Genomic DNA, 22353 nt, shown 5'->3' on the forward strand with positions numbered 1-22353 from the left:
TGTTATAAAATCATGTTTATATCATTTTTAAATGAATGATTTTCAAATGATTTTGTGTATTGATTAGTGAATACATCAATAAAAAATTTGGAGCAATGCTTTAACTTGTGTGTGTGTGTGTGTGTGTGTGTGTGTGTGTGTGTGTGTGTGTGTGTGTGTGTGTGTGTGTGTGTGTGTGTGTCTATATATATATATATATATATATATATATATATATATATATATATATATATATATATATATATATATATATATATATATATATATATATATATATATATATTAAATGGGAAATAAATAAATAGATAAATAGATAATGGTTTATCATGCACCCTCTAAAAATATCAGCATCTGTTTCAGTCATTGGAAAAACCTTCAAGACTATCTGTTTCGAACATTTATCTGAGTCTGACCTGTAATTTGACTTTTTGATTGAATCAGCAAAGTCTGATGGAGTGTTTGTCTCTGGTTGACTCAAGTGTAGTAAATTTCTGGCATTTCAATTCTCTTTTGTAAAAAACCTATAAAGGTGTCATTCAAATTGTGTAGTGCAGTATCCACTCCCTCAGAAGCAGTGCCCATGAGCCGGGCAGTGAAGGTGTCTATTGCCTGTACTGAGAAGCTGTCATCTTACACCAGAGTGGTGCTGTGAAAGAAAGTCGTGGTGGGATGTGTTGTGGTAGATTGAGCAAATTGTGTTTGACTCATGTTCTGAATTCCTGGCTATCAAAACTACGGCTCTAATTCTTTTTACACGTCAGTTTCACACTCCCAACAACGAACCATGAATTTACTACCAAGCCCAGACGTGCACCAACGTGCTTTTTAGCCCACTTTTCTTGGCGGAGTAAAGCTGCATTCCGCCCCACCCCTTACAAACATCATCACCACAGTACCTAAATCAGGAAGCACCGACACACGTTTTTTTTTCGTTTTTCTTTTTTACGGAGACACTTTGGTGATTACGGCGACGTCGAGCTTCAACAGAGGAAAATACGTAATTGTTGATGTTGACGACCACCGTCGACCACTGCAGAAAGAAGACTGACAGTTGGTTACATCCAGTACAAGGCTCAGCTGTGGATGCATTTGACACAGACTAACCGGAGAAGGGTATGTGCACAGTCCAACTGGTTAAATACACACAAATTATAAGGCGATAAACCCCAGGTACACACTGCTGCACACATTCGCTGGGTACATTGCTGTCGCTTTATTGCTTTTTCATTTCCACAGCAGGATACGTGGCGTAACGATAGTAAATATGTTATCCACGTCGGCTTGTTTACACTGTGAGACAGACGTTTCGAAACCTTCGGGGAAATATGCTCGGAATGTAATTTCTTTCTTCGTCCAAGTGTACTTCACTCGGTGTTGGAGTGCGTAGTAAGTGTTATTAAATAAGCATCACTGTCACCAGGCAGTGTCACTGCTTTGTCATGTGCTTTGACAGCGTCGCCCCCCGCCACCACTACTACAACCACCACCCTCCAGGCTGCTGCTGTCCTCTCCCCCCTTAACGAATCCTGGTTAACTAATGCGTCACTTTAACACTTCTTTTCTTTGTGGCTATTCAAAAGGCGATATAACCATACCAAGGGGTTGACGCCAATAACTGGATGATTTTCTAAAATTCGGCTTGAATTTTGTGCTACAAATACAAAAAAATCAACATTTTTGAAGACTTGCTTCATATTGTTTACTGTCAGATACCTCAGTGTTTTGTTGGCAGTGAGTCGTTGAAGAAGCAGGAAAACAAGTCCAGTAGTACTTTTGGGCTAGTATGCAGGTTAGTTGATTGTGTGCAGAATACACAAAAACCTTAGTAAGGTTGTTGTTATGTTTAGATTGTGCACTATTAAGCACTGTGATGTACACCACATTGTACAATTCACAATTTGGTACATTTACAAGGGAATTTGGTTCCTATACACTGAGGCTGTGCTTATGTAGTATTTTTTAGCAGCAGTATGTTTGAGTTGCAACATAGTGTTTGTTTAAATTCATTATACAATCTAGGCTCTGGTTTTTATTTGCATGTTATAGGGGAATAATGTAGTCATGATAATCATCAGTCATAAGGTTTATGATAAAGTATCCAGAAGTTTTTCAAGATCTCTTAGAAAGTCCTCACTGCCCCTTTCATTGGCATACTTTCAGTCTTCTAAGCTTGTTTGATTCCTTTCATCTTTCTAACACACTTTTCTGTGTTTCTTTACCTGACATATACCAGTCAACATTGCTTTTGGGAGATTGAAACAAACAATGCAAGGTCTGGAGGAAATTTAGTATTACATCACTCTGCATCCCAAGCAAGAACTGGTAGCAAGCTCCTCTTGTTACTCCACTTTACATAAAAACAGTGCAGGCTTGTAACAGAACCCATACAGGTCCTGTTGGTCTGCCGAACAGAGCAGCTGTTCACCACTGCACTGCACAAGTGCTGGGATGTAACTGCATCATATTATGACAGGATTATGAGCTGTCATTTTTAAACATAGGCTGGTATTTCCATGTTAAAAACAAGCAACAAAAGAGTGGGTGTCAAAGCAGAGAGATGCTCACTCACTGTCTCTGCTACGTTCTATAAATAAAGCGGTCACACATGATTGGCTGCTTAAGTCTGAGCTGCACTGATTTATTAAAGCCTGCAGCTCTGAATGTCCTGCAGCATGGGACCACTCATCAAGGTAACCTCTGACAATGAAACTAGATACTCAACCCGTGTTATAGCTCTTCTTGAGCTGTCAGATTGATCACAAAGCTGAGTCCAAGTTAGTTGATACAGCAGGATCTCATGCCTCAACTTGCACCATCAAAGTTTAATATCTGTTATCTCATATATGAAACTATTTTTCTTCAACCAAGGAATTGTCTTTGGTATGTCTGATGGGTTTAGTGGAATGAAGAGCTTTAAAAACATAGCGGGATGCCAGAAGTTGAACTTCAGCCTTCACATAGTTTGCATAAAAAAGCTTTTGTTTGCATGTAACCACCTGAGCTGGGAAAACCTCAGGAATGCATTCCTTTGCATTTAGTTGGATTTGGCTCAGTGCGGCCAGAGGAAATAAAATACCAAGAGGTTTGTTAAGATGCCATGTGTGTTGCTTTGCATTCCTTGTTGTTCTAAAACAAGGGGTGCTTATAGCAGCAGGCATCGTGTGGAGTTTTGTATTATGTGAAAAGTTTGATTCTTAAATATCGACAGTGACGTTTCAACCTGTTTACTGGCGCTGTGTGAGTGCAGACTCTTATCTGCATTTTGCAGGTAGGGCACTGAGGCTTGTCAACTTCCGCCCCTGCAGTCTCTTCAAACTTCTTCTGTTTTCTCACTTCCCTTCCTGTCTGCGCCTGTTCTTGGCAGACAGGTTGAGTCACATTACCTGCTGTTTTTACACCACTTGCTCAACAGCTCGAAAGATGAGTGTGAGGAGTGGTGCTGCCAATCAAGTCATGATGCTATAGTGACAGCACATTCTGTTAACCGCAGTGGCGTCACACCTCACAGCGTGTCGGCTTCTCACAGATGGTGAAGTGTCACTTTTGTCTTTCTTTCCAAGTTGAGTTGTAGCTTGACTTATCAAATACAAACTTAAAGGTTGCAGCAGTGTAGTATTGGTGTCATCCAGCCCCAGGCTTCATCACAGGGACACTGCAGGGACTGACTGATGGTTCCCATGAATAACAAAAAAAACAAAAACAAAAAAACCCCCCGCTGATTAACACAGCGATAGCTACATTCAGCATTGCACCCTGGGGAGTGTTGATTTCTGCTGGAGTCTAATATTCACTCAGAGCCATATGCTCTTCTTCTGAGAGGAAAGTCCCACAGCAGAAGATGCTGCTTGGGGACTTGGCTGAGAAATTTCCAAAATGTGTTCTAATAAAAGCCGTCTCTTTGTCTACACACTTCATCCCAGTGGAGATCCAGTGTGCAGAAGAAATGCTGATCATTTCTGTGGTACACTCAGAAGGACCCACTCAAGGATGTTCTGGCTGTGTTATGGTTTCCGCACATATGTGACGCACAGAAATGAGATGCCCAGATTCAGCATGAGAATACATGTGTCATCTGTTCCCAAACTGCAGGGGGTGATGTATCGCAAATGTACGTTAACCATAATACAAAAGTAGAGTGGAGTAGAGGAAGTTGTTTACGACATTTTTTTCCGCCACTTCCTCTTCTGTGCCGCGTTTGGCCACAATTTCACGCCAGGAATTCTTCATCAGACAGTTATCACTGTGATCTCTGTGTGAGGAATCATATAAATGCCAGCATTTTTTTGTACTGTAGATACTAGGAGCTCCGGTTAGAAATTTTCAGAGAGCACGACGCAGAAATTTTCCACTTGAAAAGTATAGTGTCGAGGGGGGGTGAGACTGATTGAACAACTTCATTCCTCTGCATGAAGCCATGTAGAACTTGTAGACGGGTCAAGCATAAATCAAGCAAGATTTGTCACAGTATTGTGAATTGCAACATGTTACCAGGAAAAGTCAAACAGTATCAACAAAGTTTACATACTACAGCAACACAATTCAAATTTCAAGGTATCTGGAAAGTGGGGCTACAGGATATGGCCGAAATCCAATATCTTAATATTTGTAGTCTATATCTTGATACAGGGTATATATCTCGATATTATGATTTGTCCTCTTGATCTCTATATAAATGTTTAATTCAGCCCTTTGATGCAAAAATGACATCAGTATAATGATTCAAGCAGACCTTTTAGTTGGATTTTTAAAATTTAAATGCAAAAAGGGGAGAGAAAAGTGAAAGTGAAACTCAAAAACATGTCATGTTTGTTTCTTGTTGTGGGGAGTTGGGAAAGAATCAGGGATCATACAGGCAGCAAAGCAAACCCAGATAAGCAAGTACACTCTAGAAAACAAGCCCCGGGAACCCACAACCAGCAACTGATGAGACTTGCAGGGGACTTACTTCTCTCCTCTCAAACATTTTGGTTACTGCGGTACTTAATGGTTGGGATATAGTCCTTTTATATATCTCACATGCAAAAACCTGTGATACATCGAGTATATTCGATATATCCCCCCAGCCCTACCAGACAGTTTAGTTTTGCTATCATTGATTGTCAACTTGTACAATGAGCTGGTATAACTTACCTTCACAAACCAACATTTGACTTTCTGTTTATAGTAGTGAAAGGCCAAAACAACTAAAACGTATCCTAAAATAGTCTGGACCCAAAATAAAATAATTATTTTGGGTTTCCATTCATAATCCAGAGGAGGAATGTTGGAGTGAGTTTCTGCAGGGCCACTGCCAAAAAAATATTTGGTTGTTTTTTGGCGTTGGTCTGTGTGCGGTCCTGTGAAGCTTCCTGTCAACTGGCTGCAGGTCTGGACTTAGCAAGGGCTGGTGTGTGATTGAAACGATATGATATCCTTAAGTTACATTATCACAATTTCAGAAAATTGTGCTATCGTGATAACAGTTAAGAAATGTGTTATTTTGAAATGTCTGGCACTGTGGGTAAAAGAAAAACAACACCTCATCAACAACCAGTCTTGAAAACATAAGCACTGAGAAACTAGTTTTTATGCATTATACTGACACGCTCTTTCTTTTCATGCTGACTGCGTTTTCACACTTTCTGCAATTTGCTTAAAGTACCTCCCAGATAGAAATGCTTACAAATTTATTTATGGGTATGCTTCTTTAGAGACATCAAAATAACGGATATTGTATTGTTTTAAAATGTGTGATGTGGTACTGTGTTGAAATTGTCCACATATGGACAGTTTGGAGACCTTTACTGACCAGTCTAAGGATTAATCACCTAACGGTGTCCTTTATTTTCAAGATCATGTTATTTGTATTGAAAAGGGAACCACCATGAAAACAAGAAATAAGCTGTCAATAAAAAGGTACACAAAAATAAATATTGGAAATAAACAAAATAGTTTGCAAGGTGTGGCTACTGTTAGCAGAGCTAGCACCCTCAGTGTTAACAGTTTAAGAATTGCTCTGTTTGAGTGGTTCGATGCCAGTTCAGCTAGAAACAGCCTTTGTACAACTTTATCTCCTCTTTTTAGATCAAAACACTGCCAACAGTGGTGGTACAAGTCAACTTAAAAAAAAACTCATTACCTGCGGTTTTGTCAGGAGCAGGTATCGATACTGGTGTGCAGCAAAGGAAGAGAAAGCGCCATAGTGTGGTATTTCAATCGAAGAAAGGTCAAAGTTTTGGGTTAGTTAGCCATGCTCAGTGTAAAATATTGCTTTTTCTAGGACAGCAGTAAGAAGGAAGCAGTTGGATAAATGTGTTGGACAGGCAGACAGAGCCCACTGGCACACTTCGCCGCTGTGGATGGTGAAGCTGTTGTAATTCAGCCAGACGCTCATGGCTGACCGGTAACTGAGTTGACAAAACTCTGACTTCTCCGCTGGCTTGTCCCATAAACACTCATCCTCAGTGTTCGTCTGAAAGCCTGACTGACATTGTTAAGTAGAACAAGTCATGATGATTATGCTGCAACAGCTGTTTCTAGAGTCAGTGCTGGCTTTTATTTATTCATTACTTAAGATGTTAACGGGTGCCAACCAGCCTTACATTCCTCTGGAGAGGGGCCAAACATTCAAACTATGACTCTACTTTGTCCTTGGAAAATGTGTGGAGATCAGTTTGATTCTGCTACTTCCTGTTTGAGATCTTTTTAAAAGTTTTTTTATCATCCCTCTTTAGACAGCCTGTACGGGACACTTTCTGAGAATGATTTGAAGATGTCAGACGTTATTATCTGTTAGCTAAGCCCCACTTTTCTACTGTGGTACTTCTGAAGCTCCAAGAGTCTGTTTGAAATGATACTGACGTACTTAATGTGTAGTGTGAGAAAAGCAGACTTCTCATTGTAACTTAAAAGTTACGCTGATTGAAATGACTATTGCAGGTTTCAGCTTGTTGATTAAGCTAATGTTAACTTTCTGTGGTGTGAGACTGTCTGCCACTATCAAAAACTTAACGAAATGCTCTGGTGTCTGATAAGTGTTAAAACACATCAGTCTGTCACTAAACTTCTCCCGTGAATCAGGATTATATTTTATCGTCTCCATGATATTCAGATAAATACTGCTTGTTTGCTGGATGATTGCTGTTAGAATGTTCCATTTACACCTCAGTAGTATGTTTTTTTTGTTGTTTTTTTTTTCATAAGAGCGTCACTTAAATTAGAGAGTCTGATTCATATAGGATAAAGTGTTCACATCACCAGTGGTTCCTGCAAGAACTTGCAAACTCTGTCATCTAACAACAGACAGCAACGTAACTTGTTAACTAGCTGACATAGCTTGAATAAAATTTTTAAGTTCCAGTAACACGCATCCATCTTCTTGAGGATTCTTTCCACCTGCTTTTCCACTGGTCTGAAACCCAACACATATGGTTACTGCCATTTCAAGAACAATTGAATTTTTCATTTGGCAGACACTTTAGCCAAAGGTGACCCACATTACCTAATGAACAACATGATGAAGTGCCAAAAAACAGCTTCAAGTCTCACAGGTGCTGACGTGCAGTGCTGGAGGTGATGCACAGGTTTATCTAAGCAGATATGCTGGATATATTGACGCAGAGGATGCATCATTCACAATCACAGCTGTGGAAAAGTAGGGCACATTTGTTGACTGCAGAGCAACTATCGTCTTTGCGAGGCTGTGACACATCTTGATCTTCAAATGCTGCCTTTACACTGCAAAAACTGATACCTAAGCAAAAATTTTAGTGTTTCCCCTACAATTATATAGGGATGGATGCCCCCTCAAAGTCGAGTTAATTTTAATTTCCATGTAGTGTAAGATCACAGTAGAAGTACTTTAAAGTTACCTCTGTCATAAATTAGGTCTATACCTTGTTTTTTTAATCTAACAGACTAAATACCTTATGTTATTTGCAGGCGAAGTTCAACCCAAACGTGTTCACAGACACACGGACATGTGCACACATTTACGCACACAGACAAGCACACTCTGTATAGTGGATAGAGAGCTGGGAAAACCACCACAAGACATATCTCCCAACCAAGGGGCAACACCCAGTTAGCAAAAATGAAGTTTATGCGGAAGTGCTTAAAGTTGCTGTTCATCAAGAATCCGCTTGAGGCTGGGTGCAGAAAGACCAGAAGTCACATACACATCCAGCCATAAAAACAGAGTTTTACGGCATTAAAAAAACATATTTACAGCCTGGTTCAAAAACGCCTTGGATCTAAAACGCTGATTTTACTATCGGTAACACTGTACAGGGGATGAATACTTTTTTTAACTTGGTAGTTTATAAGTTATTAGGATCGTTTGATTGTCCAATCAGGGACACAGCTCAGGTCACGTGACTGCCGGCGCCCTGTAGCTGTTTGAAAGGAAACTCATAGCCGGCGTCATTTCAAATGTGGCTGTGCCCGCAGATTAGCTTCATTTCATGGGGAAAACACTGTATTTATGTATCACTTTATAAACTTGACATTTTAGATGTAATATGAGCCACATTCATGTCCTATTTCAAGTATTTCCCCATTGGCATACTTTTTTTTACCCTTTAAAAGCAATTCAGGAGCCATTTTTGTCATTTAATATCTTGGAATAAGACATAAACCCTTGGTAAGATTTCAGTTTTTAATGTGAAGCTCCCTGGACCTGAACTGGAACATAAACATTGACGTTAGCTGTTGTGACTGGTTAACTTTTCCTAAAGCAAGACACTGTTAACCCAAACTTTGAAAGCTCCAGCACCCTCAGTATGAGGGAACTGAGTTTTAATGAAATCATTAAATACATGCAGCCCATTAAACTGAAGTTTATTGCTGGTATGCTGTGGTTTAAATCCCACTGGTTGCAAAATGAAAGTATGTTGGAGCAGATTTCTACACTGCTGAAATCTGCAGGATGTCTTGCACTTTGCCTTTGATGTTTTTGGCTATGCTTTGTGTTTTTGTTTCGATGAGGTTAGGAAATAGAGACCTTCCTCGATCTCTTTGCCAAGTTTCACACTTTTCCTCACTTTTAACCTGGATTTCCAAAACATGACAGTGTTGTTTTTAGAGCCTCATAGAAAATGAGTCAAGGCAGATAGAGAGGAAGCGTGAGGGCTTAAACCACATGGGCTGGATGTCAGCTTCCCTTCAGCTCTGCACTGTGTAACATATGCCCTCCCTCTGGGACAGATGTTAACCTTTGACCTCCAATCTCTTATCAAGAGCAGAGTGCTCTCACTGCCAGATCGACCGTGCAAGTCTATCACTATTTCTCCGCTCTTCACCCTCTCAACACACACACCACACACACCACACACTCACACACACTCTCGCTCTGTATTTGTTACGTAATGACGTAACATGTTGCAGTCACCGAGGGCAGACTGAGGGTTAAAAGGAGCTGTTGTTTTCCTGCACAAGAGCAAATGTAAAGTAAAACAAAGGAACCAGGCAATGGCAGACATACACACGTGTCCCCACCACTTACAGCTTTAGCTGAGAAATAGGTTCGTCAGCATGTTGTGCAGGCTTCTTGTCAAATCAAATATGCATGCTGCGGCTTTGTAAAGTGTACTTTCATCCCTGTAGGAAGAACTGTTTGTGATTTAAAAGGCTGATTGAACAATAATCACAGGGAAAAAAACTTTTAATGAATTTGGTAATTGATTTTTAAGGACATACTTTTATCAATTTGTCTTGTAATAGTTCAGTTCTTGAAGGGTTTAAGAATAAATTAAAACATTTCATTCAGGCTTAACTAAAGACTGAGTTATTGCTGCTATTTAATGACTTTGCTTGACTTATCATTCAAGTAAGATTAAGCTTTTTGTGTTGAAATTTTTGGCAGCATCATACTACAACAGCATTTACAAAATATGTCCTAACCCCTTGATGCCTGTTGTCGCAAATTTGCAACATACCCCGTCAGGTCTTGATGCAGCTAAAATGACCTTTGTATCTTATTATTATTATTTATTGATTCATATTCTACACACACCAAAGATCGTATCAGATCCACATTGTCACAATATATAGGTCAGGGGATGAACTTGTCATGTCTACATATAATATAACTTAGTAATAACTATTATGTGTAATGTACTCAAATTTACAATCTCCACTTAATTTAACATCTGCAAGAATGCAAAAAAAAAATCTATTTTTATAATTAAGGCCGTAAGGGGTTAACTGATCATTCATCATACTGAAGTACTGATCAATTTATCTTGACTATTTCCTGTCAGCAGCCACGGTTACATGAAGAGTTTTTTCGTCTTCCGAATGGAATCTTTCTGAGTGACTTTTTCAAAAACGATAGTATACATGGAAGGGAATATTCCAATCTCTGGTCTGTATGCGCCGCTATAATCAAACAGAATATTCAACGGGGCATGTACAAACAAACGTAAGCAAACGTAAACATTTGAGGAACATCTCCAGTTGCGTCTTTCATCATATTTGAGCATGCGCTGAAAGAACGCACCCTGACAACTTTCCATTTGAGTGGATACATGAAACCTCAATCAGTTTGGGGAAAGGAATATTCCACCCCTGTGAAACCAATTAAATATCTATTCTGATTGGCACTTTTTTTCGGCATGAGGTTTACACAAAGGTTAAATTCTTTCCATTTGAGCAAATAAACCAAATGCAAGCGGAATATTTGGGTCCATGTATTCGTGGCTAGTATCTGAGGAAATGAGCTTCATTAATTTTCTGGCAATTTGAAAATGAAATCAATAGGTTGATGACTATTATACCAGATGATGGTGTGCTAAGATGTCCTTGAGCTTTAAAAGCTCCACAAAATTACAGAAATAGACTTCGCTCGCCTCACTTCCTTGATCAGCAGCAGAAAGTTAGCTTGGCAGCTTGAAGTCTTCTGGCTTATGGTAGTGATCAATCTGATTTTTAGATTCACCAGAAACAGGGACAGTTTTAAAATGTAGTCCATCCTGAACTTTTAGGGCTTCCATACTTACAAATTGGAGGTTTCCACCCAAAAACAGACAGACCTGTAATGTCTGAGGAAACTGAACGATGCAGCTTTACATAAAAATGTTGTAGTATTTTCTTTATAGGATTATCTTGAGGGCTTTACGTGCATTTATTGATAGACCAGGACTATCAAAACTGAGATGAGAAATAACATGCAGCTTCCTGCTTTCAAAGGCTGTTGCCTCTGTAGAAGTGAAAGTTGTAACCTGTGACAATAAGTGTAAAGCAATCACAGGAAAAACTCTTCTCTTTGTGTTAGGCTTATTTCAAGGTCAGGGCTCAATCAGAGTTCAACTTTCCCTTAATTGTTCTTCAATGAATTTCTTTCTGATAATTAAAAAAAACTAACTGGATAATTAAGACAAGTTAATCACTAATTGAAGCTTTAAAGAAAAAGTTGCTCTCTGGTGAAGCTGAGCGGCTGCCAACATGAGCTCAGTCTCGTTTCTTAAAAACTTCATCCAGTTAAGTGATGAAAGACTGTAATGTGATTTGTAAGGAAGGGTGAGAAAGAAGGAATATTTCAAAGTCTGGCCCAGAGCTTATGATAATTGATTAGCATGTCTCTTGATAAAGCATGGGACTAAAAATAATCCAACCAGATTAGCTTTGAAAATCCTACTCTAGGGACTTTTACACTTCTGATGTTTAGTCAAATCAGAATGGATGGAGTAGCATTACTCAGTTTTGAGCCACCCTTTTTATCTTATATGTCTTCTTTTATATTCAGTTTTTCAAGACATTAAATCCAGCCACACTTCCACCTCTGGGACCGAGGTCAGTCAGGAATTTCCATCTACTCCCTGAGCACATTTTATTTGAAGCTTTTTTGAGAAAATATCTCAGTTCAGAGATTCAAAGAACAAACACACACACAAAAAAATCCATCCTGCAGCTTTCTCATCCAGCATTTGTTCCTGTGTGTGTTTTTGTTTTCAGCTGCTGTAACAGATCAAGAAAGAAGCTGTTTGAAATATCAACAAATGTGCTACACTGGCCCATATTTTATTTCCATCATAGCAACAGTAAATCTGTGTTTTATCACCAGAGCAGCTACAGATTTATGATTATTTGATGCAAACTTGGCTCTGTGGTGTATCCTGCTTTCTCTCCTCTGTGCGAAGCACCTTGGTGACCTCTGTCTCTGTGGATATACTGAGCTAAAATCCTTCTAAATCCCAGAACAACAAAATCTCTCCACCATGAAGCCCATATTCCCAAAAGGTTATTACATCCGCGCTTTCTGTGGGTTATGCTTGGACTATTTTCAGTGAAGACATTTTGATGTACATGCCTTACAAAGGAAAAGAAAAAACATTGTTTACTTGGCCCTTCATATTCATTTTTCCTGTGAGTCACAGCCCTATAACAGTCGGTTCCATGACCGTTGACTCTTTGTTTGAGGAAGTATCCCCCAGACAGCCCAATTCTGGTGCTGTGAAATCCATTTGCACAGTGTTTGTGGCTTTGTTTTTCTAAATGTTTCTTCAGTAAGTGAGCACAAACCAACTCGCTGCAGCCGTGTTGGACTGAATGTTATTGCTTTTAAACCCAATTGTTCCCACGAGTTTTATTACTGTGGTTGTTACAGAGTAATCCATTCCCCTTTTGTCAGTGTTATAAAAAGCTCATCTTATCCTGACAGCCAGATTTATGTTGCAGGAAGGTAATATCACTTTGAACTTCACAGGCGCACAGCTTGTGGATTCTCACTGAGAGAAAAAGGAAGGATTGTCTTTACCAGGTGATAACGTGTTATCTGATCCACATTTGCAGCTGCCAATTTGCATTACAGGAAGCGTTTATTAAGCTGTTCTGCAATTGTTCTATTCAACAACCCTGCTATCATATATTCCTTTTTTTCAAAGAATAGAAGGGCTTGTAACCCTGTGCCAACATTGTGGTGTGATACTGATACCTCTAATAGTCACAGAAACAAAGAAACTGTGGTAAAGTTAACCAGTGTGCCAGGGAAGAGATGGTATATGAAAGAAGCCTTGCTTGAGTTTCAGCAGACGGATATTTTTTCAAGCTAATGACTCTTTTCATAGTTCTTCTTGAGGCCATGTAAAACCATTAGGGGCTAGCAAGGATATGGATTTGAAATAGCCTCGGATAATGGACAGCTCAGACACACAGATAATTGCTCATATGTGCTGCAGACTTGGCTGAGCGGTAATGGATTCTTCCAGGTGCTGGCCTCTGCTCAGCCTACAATGATAAGAGCCTTTTTTCCCCATCTGAGTGATTTATCTAAAGGCAAACAGAAATGTTTTAGGAGATGCACTGTGATATATTTCGCAATTAGCTGCAATTTATACTGGTTTGACTCTAGAGGAGTGATTGATTTTTCTCTCTTTCTGCATGTTTTTATATTTCTTTTCTCTAATTACAGGGCGATGTGTGAGGGTAAAGACCTGAAAAACAAGCAAGTGCTTCTTGAAAAGGACTGCAGCTGAGTTATAATTGCAGCCCCCCCTGATTTCTGACTCTCTCACGCGCTGTTATGCAACAGGCTTTTCTTGCAAGTCCTTGCAGGATCTCAGTAATGATTGTGTAACATTGAGAGTGAAACTGGTTGGCAGGATACGCGTTCAGTCCCACAGAATCCCTGCCATGTCTGACCAAAACACAGAAGTCCTTAGTGAACATGCTAAACCATATTCATAACCAGGGGCAAGATGTGATTTAATAAGCTGGGGCTTTTAGCAGATTTTTGCAGCTGCATGTGCTTTGCGTGACTGCTTTAGCTCCATCACCATTATCCTCAAATATGGTTTAACCCTTTCTATCCAGTCACTGAAGAGCCCATTATTGTTAAGAGGTTGTGAAGTTCTTTGTTCCAAATCAATTTTAAGAACCTAAAATTCTATTTGCAAGGAAAGATTATTCAGTTTCTTGCTTTAAATTGTGACCCATATCTGCAGTCTAGCCTAGCATGCATACAGTAGTAATGCTGAAATATGCTAGAAAAAAAGGACACTTCCCTGTTGACACAGCACAAAAATATACCAGTGCTTTGAGGATGTGTTTTTTTATTGTCTACTCTTTGAGTGGCTTTGAGCAAGTTTATTGTGCTTTATTTTTATTTGTGTAAAAATATTGGATTCATGTAGTTTATGGAAGCATTATGAGTTAGGTCTGTTTACTTCTGTGCCCTATTCAAACTTATAAAAGACCAAGGTTATTCAAGGTGCATCAACCTGAATCATAAAATTTGTGTTTAATCGGAGAATGAGATGACTTTGGTTAAATGAGTGTTTGATGGATGAGTGCTTTATGTGACTACAAAAATCTTGATATGTGAAACTTTGGAAAATGGTAGAAACAAGTTATAACTCAAAAGTACAATTTAGAATAAGGGCTGCATAAGGGAGGAAATGGTTTGGAGATTTTGATGATGAAATCACTATTTCACCAAAATAAGGTAAAGAAATGTTGAACAATAAGGACAGTGATCTGCTCTCTGTCAGACTGAAGTACCATCAGACAGTGCTGTCTTGCATTACCAAGAGTCGACCATATGAGTAATCACACACGGTCAACCAGAAACATTGCACTGTAAAGACACTTAAACGTCATACCTGGTGGTGGTAAAATATAGGTTATATTAGTATTAATCATCAGGAAAACAAACTGGTATATAACAGGATGAACCCAATAAACACTTTTGGTTTAACTGAAACGTACCATTTAGCATTTTTTAGCTTACTTTTCTGCTGTTTTGCTTCATTGAATTTCCTCTAACTCATATGCTGTGTTATTCAACTCTTCACAGAAGAATGTGTTAAATGTAACTGGAACTGCATGGCTAATGTAGAAAACAACAGACAGCTTAAAATATGAATTTTGCGTTGTAAAGCTGAAGCTGTTGCAAGCAGGTGAACATGAAACACTTCAAAGAGAGCTGAACTAAACTGATCTCAGCTTCCTTAAAGTCACCTTAAAGGACGCTGAGATAATAAACTGACCCAGTTGGAGTGAGTCCAGCTGCTAAAAACAGCAGCTCTAGTGGAACAGATGTCTGGGGAAGTACAATCCAAGAAATAGATGCAGCAGGTTCATTTGTTAGCAACAAGGCGTTAGCATGGACGTCTAGATATCTAGGTAGTACAAGTAGCAGCTAGACAATAACTCACTTTTGTTTATCAATCACATCCCAGGGAAAAATTTCTCATTTTTGATGAACTAAAAATGCTCTTAATAAGCTAGTTTTCCTGCCAAACTGTTTTGTATGGAAACTTTTCTGCGAACCACCTGAGAGCTGCATAGCTTCTAACTGTACACAAACAGTTAGTAAAGATTGTACTTGGCTACGCACTGCTGCGACCTTGTTAAGTTTTAACTCGCAAATTTGGGCCTAATTGGCATCACTCTGGAGCTCTGCATAAGCGTAATCTGAGCTATAGAATAACTGACCAAGGAGAAAGTTCTAGCTAGCTAGCTTATCAACCAACAGAGCTACTACTTGCTTCAATTTACGGGCTCAAGATCTGTATAACATATTTAGGCCAAAGCCGGTTTGTCACACACACATTGTCATTTAACCTCAGCTTTAGACTCTTTCAGTTGAGGTCTGTATTACATGTGCAGGCCACAACCGTTTTGCACTCACAAATTGAAAGGCTGTTTTACATGTTTTAGCATCTTTCGGACCAGACCGCAAGTCAGTTTAGCCCATGGATCAGGAAGCTTTAAAACTGATCCGGCCCAAAGACTCATGCTATCTAGGTTACAGTAAAGACTTTACCTAGCTACCTTGGAGCTAATAGACAGCCTTTTAGAAAGCTCAAAAGCTAAAGGGAAAATGTTATGGCATTAACATTAGCTAGAAATAGAGTTAGCCAATGCTAGCTAACAGTCCTAGAAAGTGACTGATAGCTAGCTGTGACCATGACTGCTTTCCCTTACGTAGCCAAGATGTTGACTTCTGATATTTTACATTTATTATTTTAAAAATGTTAGCACTCTTCTCTTTACATTTGTGTCTTGAGTGGTCAGAGCAGCACTATAAAAGTATGAGTCTATTACCATTGAAGCACTAGCACATCGTGTTTCAATCAGATTTTCAGACAGTGGCTATGTTTACATGTGCACCATATTCCCATTAAAGTCCATATTCTGGTTAAGGCATATTCAGAAAAATGCTTCTCAGAGTGCTGAGCTACCGGAATACTCTACTTTACGTTTATCAGAATATTCAGATCAAACTGTAGCAGAAGTAGTAGTAGCATCATGAAGACGTCCTTTTTCACACACTGTACATTTCCATCAAATAGTCCAAGATGCTTGCTTTTGTGCTATACAGGGTAATATTTGTATCCTTTCTTCATCAAAGTGTGACCAGAACACTCTCCCTTAATGCATCTCATCCCTAAAATGTAAGGTCTTTTGCGTTATCATCGTATTGAACATGTGCGGAAGTAAAAAAAAAAATCCTTCAAGTAGCACACTGAGGAGCATATTCTGATTAACACGTAGCGTAATGTAGTCACTGACTCTTGTATGAGGAGTTTTTGGAGTGCTGCTGGTAGACATCGTTCTGATAGACTTATAAAGTTCTTGTATGTACATTTTGTCCCTGTGGGTTTGGAGCTGTCAACCATGAGCCATACTGTTGTCACATAGATTCTTCAGTTTTTCAAGCTGATTGCATTTTAATCACACTTTCTCCCTCTGTGCTCCCTGTTCGGAGAATAATAGGCATGAAACAGCCCTCCCTATTGACTGGAAATCTGTTTTCACTGTAGGCTCAGGAAATGCTCTAATGTTACATTCAATTAATTTGACTGATGTTGAGGGAAAATAAGGTGTTAAATCATGTTTCTAAACAAACACAGAAGCACAGTATGTGCTTGTGATGTATTGATGTTTTCCATCTTGTTGTTCAAAGGCTTCATTAACATGCTTTTGAACCCCTGACCTGCGAGAAATAGCCATTACAGACTTGTGCTTTTAAGTGTAATTACAGTGACACATACTACATTCTTGAATTGTGAATCATCTTTTCTGCATTCTTGGCTTTTCATTGCAGAATGTCCTGCCTTTATGCTTTTGTGTTTAAATATAATGTAAAACCCTGCGCAGGTATCTTGTTGGATTGTGAACTGCAGGGTGGTAGAAAACACGGTTTTTGACTGGCAACATTACAAAAAGTTGCCAATTTGTTGTTCTACAAAAAAAAAAAAAAAATGCTATGGGAAGAATAATTGAATGTACCAAAAAGAGATGAAAGCCTTTTATGATGGCTGCAAAAGCTTTTGAAAGCTAAAAATGCATACTGTATTCGTAAAAAGTAAAGAAAACTGGTCCCTCAGAGGAGAGGTTTTTGTCTTTGAGTGGATGCTGGCTTAGATTCATACAATATTTAACACAAATACTTGTTTCGGCTAGAACGTCTTGCTCTGTATGAAATCTTGGTTGGTCTTGTGTAGGCTGAGTCTTGAGCTGAGGCCTCTCCATATTTTACAGACATTTCTCACTTCCTCCAGATGAACAGAACTCAGCTTTCTTCACTATATTCTTCTTCCCTCCAGGCGGTTCGCTCTTTAGTCATGTTGGTCCTTTTGGCAGTACATCTATGAGCCTGCAGTTTCCCTGAGCCTGAGTCATTCTTTGTCAAAAGGAAAGGCATTGTAAAAGTGACCCAGAACACAGTAGCTGTGCTTCTTTAAGTGTAGACCTTGGACCTCTCAAAGTGCCTTTTGCTACATGTCAATAGTCACCCATTCAAACAAACATATTCACTCCATGATAGTGAAGGCTTCTAAGAATAGAGTTGCCTCTCAGTATATACCTTGCTTCACATTTATACATAAAAAAATAAAAAATAAATTACAAAATGGGCTATTATTCGGCTCAAGAAACTTGAAGATGTGGACTCAATGAGCTGAGGTATAAAAGCTGATTTTTAAGCTGTGTTGAAATGGAAATAGTCTGTGGCCTCTTCTTCTGACTGTGTACCCTGGCAGATTACACCTAGGCACCAAACTTAGCCTTTACCACCAACTTCTATGGACATGATGCTGCTGGATTAATTTACTTTCCAAACCAGTTGATTAATGCTGACCTAACAGTTTATTTTCTGAAAATCAATTGCAGAGAGTTCACCAATAAGTGAAAACTAGTGAAACACATCATGAAAAACATCAGTGCAATTGCTCTTCTGCTTCTGTTGTTGGCTGTGCATCCTGCTGCCAGTGTTAGTAAAACATCAAATACCCCTAGATAGAGCAGTCTTGTTGTTATGGGCTGGGCCGAGTTAAAGTCCAGGGCTGTTTTTCAGTCCCAGTCTGCCACTGTCAATGGTCATACCAGGCATGTTATTCTGGAGAGCTTTGTTCCTTTCTCTGATTTTATTTAAGGTAATTAATGATAACTATATTACACGTCTTCAAGGCTTGAAGTTAAATCAATCAGTCGATATTCTGCTGTGATTGTAATAGTTAAATCAAGATATATTATTCTTATCGATTCATGCATCAATTCATCTCATTTCATCATAACGTGTGGGCCGAGCCTGACGGAAAGACTTGTACATATGTTAACAATATCCTTTGTCGTGTTGCATATACTATAGAACGTTTTTTCATGAATGATGTAGAAGATAAACATCCCTCCCCAAAAGAAATCACATGCTAAATCACAATTGCAATATTGGTCCAAAAAAATTGCAGTTAGATAATTTTCCAAAATCGTTCAGCCCTACTCTGCAGGGACACCATCAGGTGTCATGTGATGCCTGTGAAGTGTCACGTTGTTGACAACAAGCACTGTATTTAATGTGCAATTAATAATAGCTCCCAAAAAATTACAGACAGAACAAAATTTTGTCTTTCTTTTGGAGATACAGCACCTTTATTCAGATGGCACAGCAGCTGATAATGATGAAGAACAATGGTATGCAGAGTTAGACAATGAGGAGCGTCATCAGCTGTGGAGAAGTGTTTCAAATTAAAGGATGACACTAATGAAGTAACTAAAAAAGACTGGCATGCTGTGTTACCTCTTGGCATAACAGGCCAACTGTGCAGAGTTTCTTGTGAAACAAGCTTGGGAGAGGACAGCACATGTACAGGAAGGACTCAGGAAGACAAATCCTGAGCCTAATTTTTCTTTATCTTTTCTTCCTGAAAAATCCAGTGCAGACCAAACCAGTCAGCAAAAAGTTGTGGAAACTGCTTTTCTTTTTCCTTTTGTGTAACTTTATCAACCAAAGTGGATAAGCAAGAAAAACAACACTATCAAGGCAGTGATGTCAAATAATTAGAAACTATTAAAGAAAAATAGAGTGTGTTAAAACTGCATGTGACCTCAAGTTTAAGATATGAAAAACATGAGTTTCTTAAATCAAAGATCACAGCAGAGCTTGGTTTGTTTTTCCATGTTGACATAAAGCTTTTGGCTCATGTCTGATGTTTGTTTAACATCAATCACTTTGTTTTCTTTTAGTTCTGCTGTGATAGTGTGCAGAGCTCAGAAATAGATGCTTTTCTCTTAGTGTTACAAAATCCTGTACTTTATTTTAGAGGCACATGTGTGTGTTTCTATGGTTACCATATAACTTTTCACAGCCCAAGACCGGTCCACAAAAAGCTTACAAGATCATCCCTGGACTGTTCGTTCTATGAAATGAGTTTATTAGTTCAATCTGTTTCATTTTGTGTGGTTAATATATCTTCTGTAAAGAAATATTGAACAACAAATAAAAATAGATGTTAATACTCCAAGTCAAATCCAGAACATTTTCCTTGTCAACTTTATATTGATGTCAGAATACACGAAACTGAGTATAATTTTCAGCCCAAAGTGCTTCTCATAAGAACAAAAAGAGAAGGGTAGGACACTAAAAGAGTAAAAAGAGATAGAAGACAGTGATCACAAGAAATTCAATTAAACTCAAGACGATAAGAACAGGTAGAAAGCAAAGTAAAAAATTAAAAGTGTAAATGTGTCATCTAAAGAAAGAGACCCTGAAGTGAAAAGAGTCCATTTACAACTTCCTTTTCAACAGTAAAACACCCAGAAATCTAAAAGTAATGCTTTAGTACTTTCTTTAGTACTCAAAATCAAAGGGAACCTCGAGCGTTTGTGACTGTGTGCTGTGTAACCTCCAGTCTGGTCTGGTGTTAACTCGTGCTCTGCTTCTCTTACAGTCTCTGTCAGCAGCATGGGCGCGCATCTAGTAAAGAGGGAGTCACCCACTGACAGCAAGGTAAGACGTCACACTGCTACACACAGCTGATCATACTGAATAAAAACAAACGGAAAGTGAGTTTGTGTTTGTACATGGGAGAGTGAAGCATGTGTTGGAGACTTTGAACCTTATCAAAGTGAAAACTGGCCTTTATCAGCAGGACGAGCTGCCAGACTTTATCTCCTGTACTGATTTGTTACTTTGACTGAGCTGATGTGTCAAAGACTGCTGGTCTTTCCTCTTCTTCACCTCCATTCTACGGATGACAACTATAATGTGTACACATCTGTCAGATGTGTTGAGCTGTAATATGTGAATAATGCTGTATTCCATCACTTTATGAGGAGGTTTCTGCAGAGTGGAGGAGGAATGAGGAGGCGAAGCCTAAGCTGAGTGGATGATCTTTTAAAGTTGGTTTTTATAGGTCAATACAGGTCATTTACAATGAAATACAAATGAAAAATATTTATATTCATTTAATGCTCTGCTTTTTAAAAAGATTGGGGTATACATTAACTGTAGGCTATTCATCTGACCCATATAATCTCTGCAACTGTTAGCAGCCCATATATATATATATATATATATATATATATATATATATATATATATATATATATATATATATATATATATATATATATATATATATATATATATATATATATATATATATATACGGCAATCACAGCTCCTGTTATAGTGTTGATAAATGTCCATCCTCATATCATGAAATCATAATACCCACCAGTTTGTAACTCCATCCAAAGCTGCACATTCTTCTTTTACACTTCTCCTAAGTAGAGATGACATGTTATTGTTGATGCCTCAGTGCTCTCACATCAAATACCCCTGTTCAGTCAGCAAACTGGATTAAAGTCTCAGACAGCAGGACATTATGTTGGCTCTTGCACTGATTTCTTATTTTTCCAGGACTTCATTCTAGCAGCAAGTAAGCAGAAGAGATAATAAAAAAAGCCCCACGATAACATAAGGATACTATGAGTAGATTTATAGAAATGTGAACATATTTTTTGCATTAAAAAGGTCTGGATGTGAAGCACTTTTCTAGACACCTTACTGAGGTCAGGTTCCATCAAATCCCCGCTGGGCCATCCCATCTTCACTGTGTCATGGCACCAGAGTATAGGATTTTCATTCTTGTCACTTTAAACTTCCACTGTCTCCGCTCCATTACATCCTGGATGATGAGGTTTGAGCCCTCAGAGCTGATATGCATGACAATTTTTGCCAAATGCCAGAGCAGCACACATAAGCCAGTCTAGAGCAGATTTAGTCGGTTTGGGATAGGCACCTAAACGGTATTAAATTATCTTGGTTTGTCCTTACCTACAACAACAAATGACCTGGAGTCAAAAGGTTAGAGGTCGTTAAAGACATTAAAGACCCTTACACAACGCATTTGGTGGGTGTTGGTAGACAATGGAGGATAGAGCGAAACAGCAACTAAGTAGATTCAGAGCTGGTGGCAGTCAGGTGTAAGGCTGGAGAAATATAGCTCTTGGATACCCATTTGTAAATGGAAAATTGCTACAACGCATAGTGTATCAGCTGTGCATGCCCTTGAAATGGAGAGGTGAGGTGCAGTATGTCTATAAACATGGTATAGGGACATCTTAGACAGTCTGTTGGACTGGGTGATTTATTCACTGTCTGCAGCTTTTTCAGCCTGTATCAGCATTACAACCAGTGTAGCCATGCCAAAATAAAACTGTTCACTGTAAAATCTACACATATACTTGCTTCTAAATAGTAATTATCAGATTCCATCTGATTATCTATCTATCTTTCCTTCCATCCATCCATCCATCCATCTATTGATCTATTAGCAGAGAGAGAAATGTCAACAAAAGCTATTCATTAGCACATGTTCGTGTGCATTTGCTACGTTACATTTCAGTGCTGCAGTTGGGTAACCCATGTTAAAAAACTCTGGTTCCACCTCTGGCTTTTCCTGTCAGATATATACTTTTGGTCTCCTCATTGTGACTTAAAGACAAAAATACATGTTCCCTGATTTCAATGCAGCACAATGAGCCCTGCAAAATGATCTACTTTTAAAATAACATTTGCTTGAACTTGTGTCTCTTGAGGCAGTTTATGGCTTTATCTTAAATTGTATCATAGGCTTTGCAAAGCCCTTG

General features: G+C 38.8%; 1 protein-coding gene across 1 annotated transcript in view; it reads left to right on the forward strand.

Annotated features, from left to right (window-relative positions):
• Positions 1–882: 882 nt before the first annotated feature.
• The window catches only part of LOC141801354 (myelin basic protein-like), a 59243-nt gene continuing 37772 nt past the window's right edge, over positions 883–22353 (forward strand). The window contains exons 1-2 of the mRNA XM_074684361.1: positions 883–1113; positions 20148–20206. Of these exons, the coding sequence (XP_074540462.1) occupies positions 20162–20206 (45 nt within the window). The 5' untranslated portion in view covers positions 883–1113; positions 20148–20161. The remainder of the gene's footprint in view (positions 1114–20147; positions 20207–22353) is intronic.

This window comes from Halichoeres trimaculatus, unplaced genomic scaffold, assembly GCF_033239565.1.
Source record: "Halichoeres trimaculatus isolate MK-OKI-2021-1 unplaced genomic scaffold, fHalTri1.1 fHalTri1_scaffold_12, whole genome shotgun sequence".
NCBI lineage: Eukaryota > Metazoa > Chordata > Actinopteri > Labriformes > Labridae > Halichoeres > Halichoeres trimaculatus.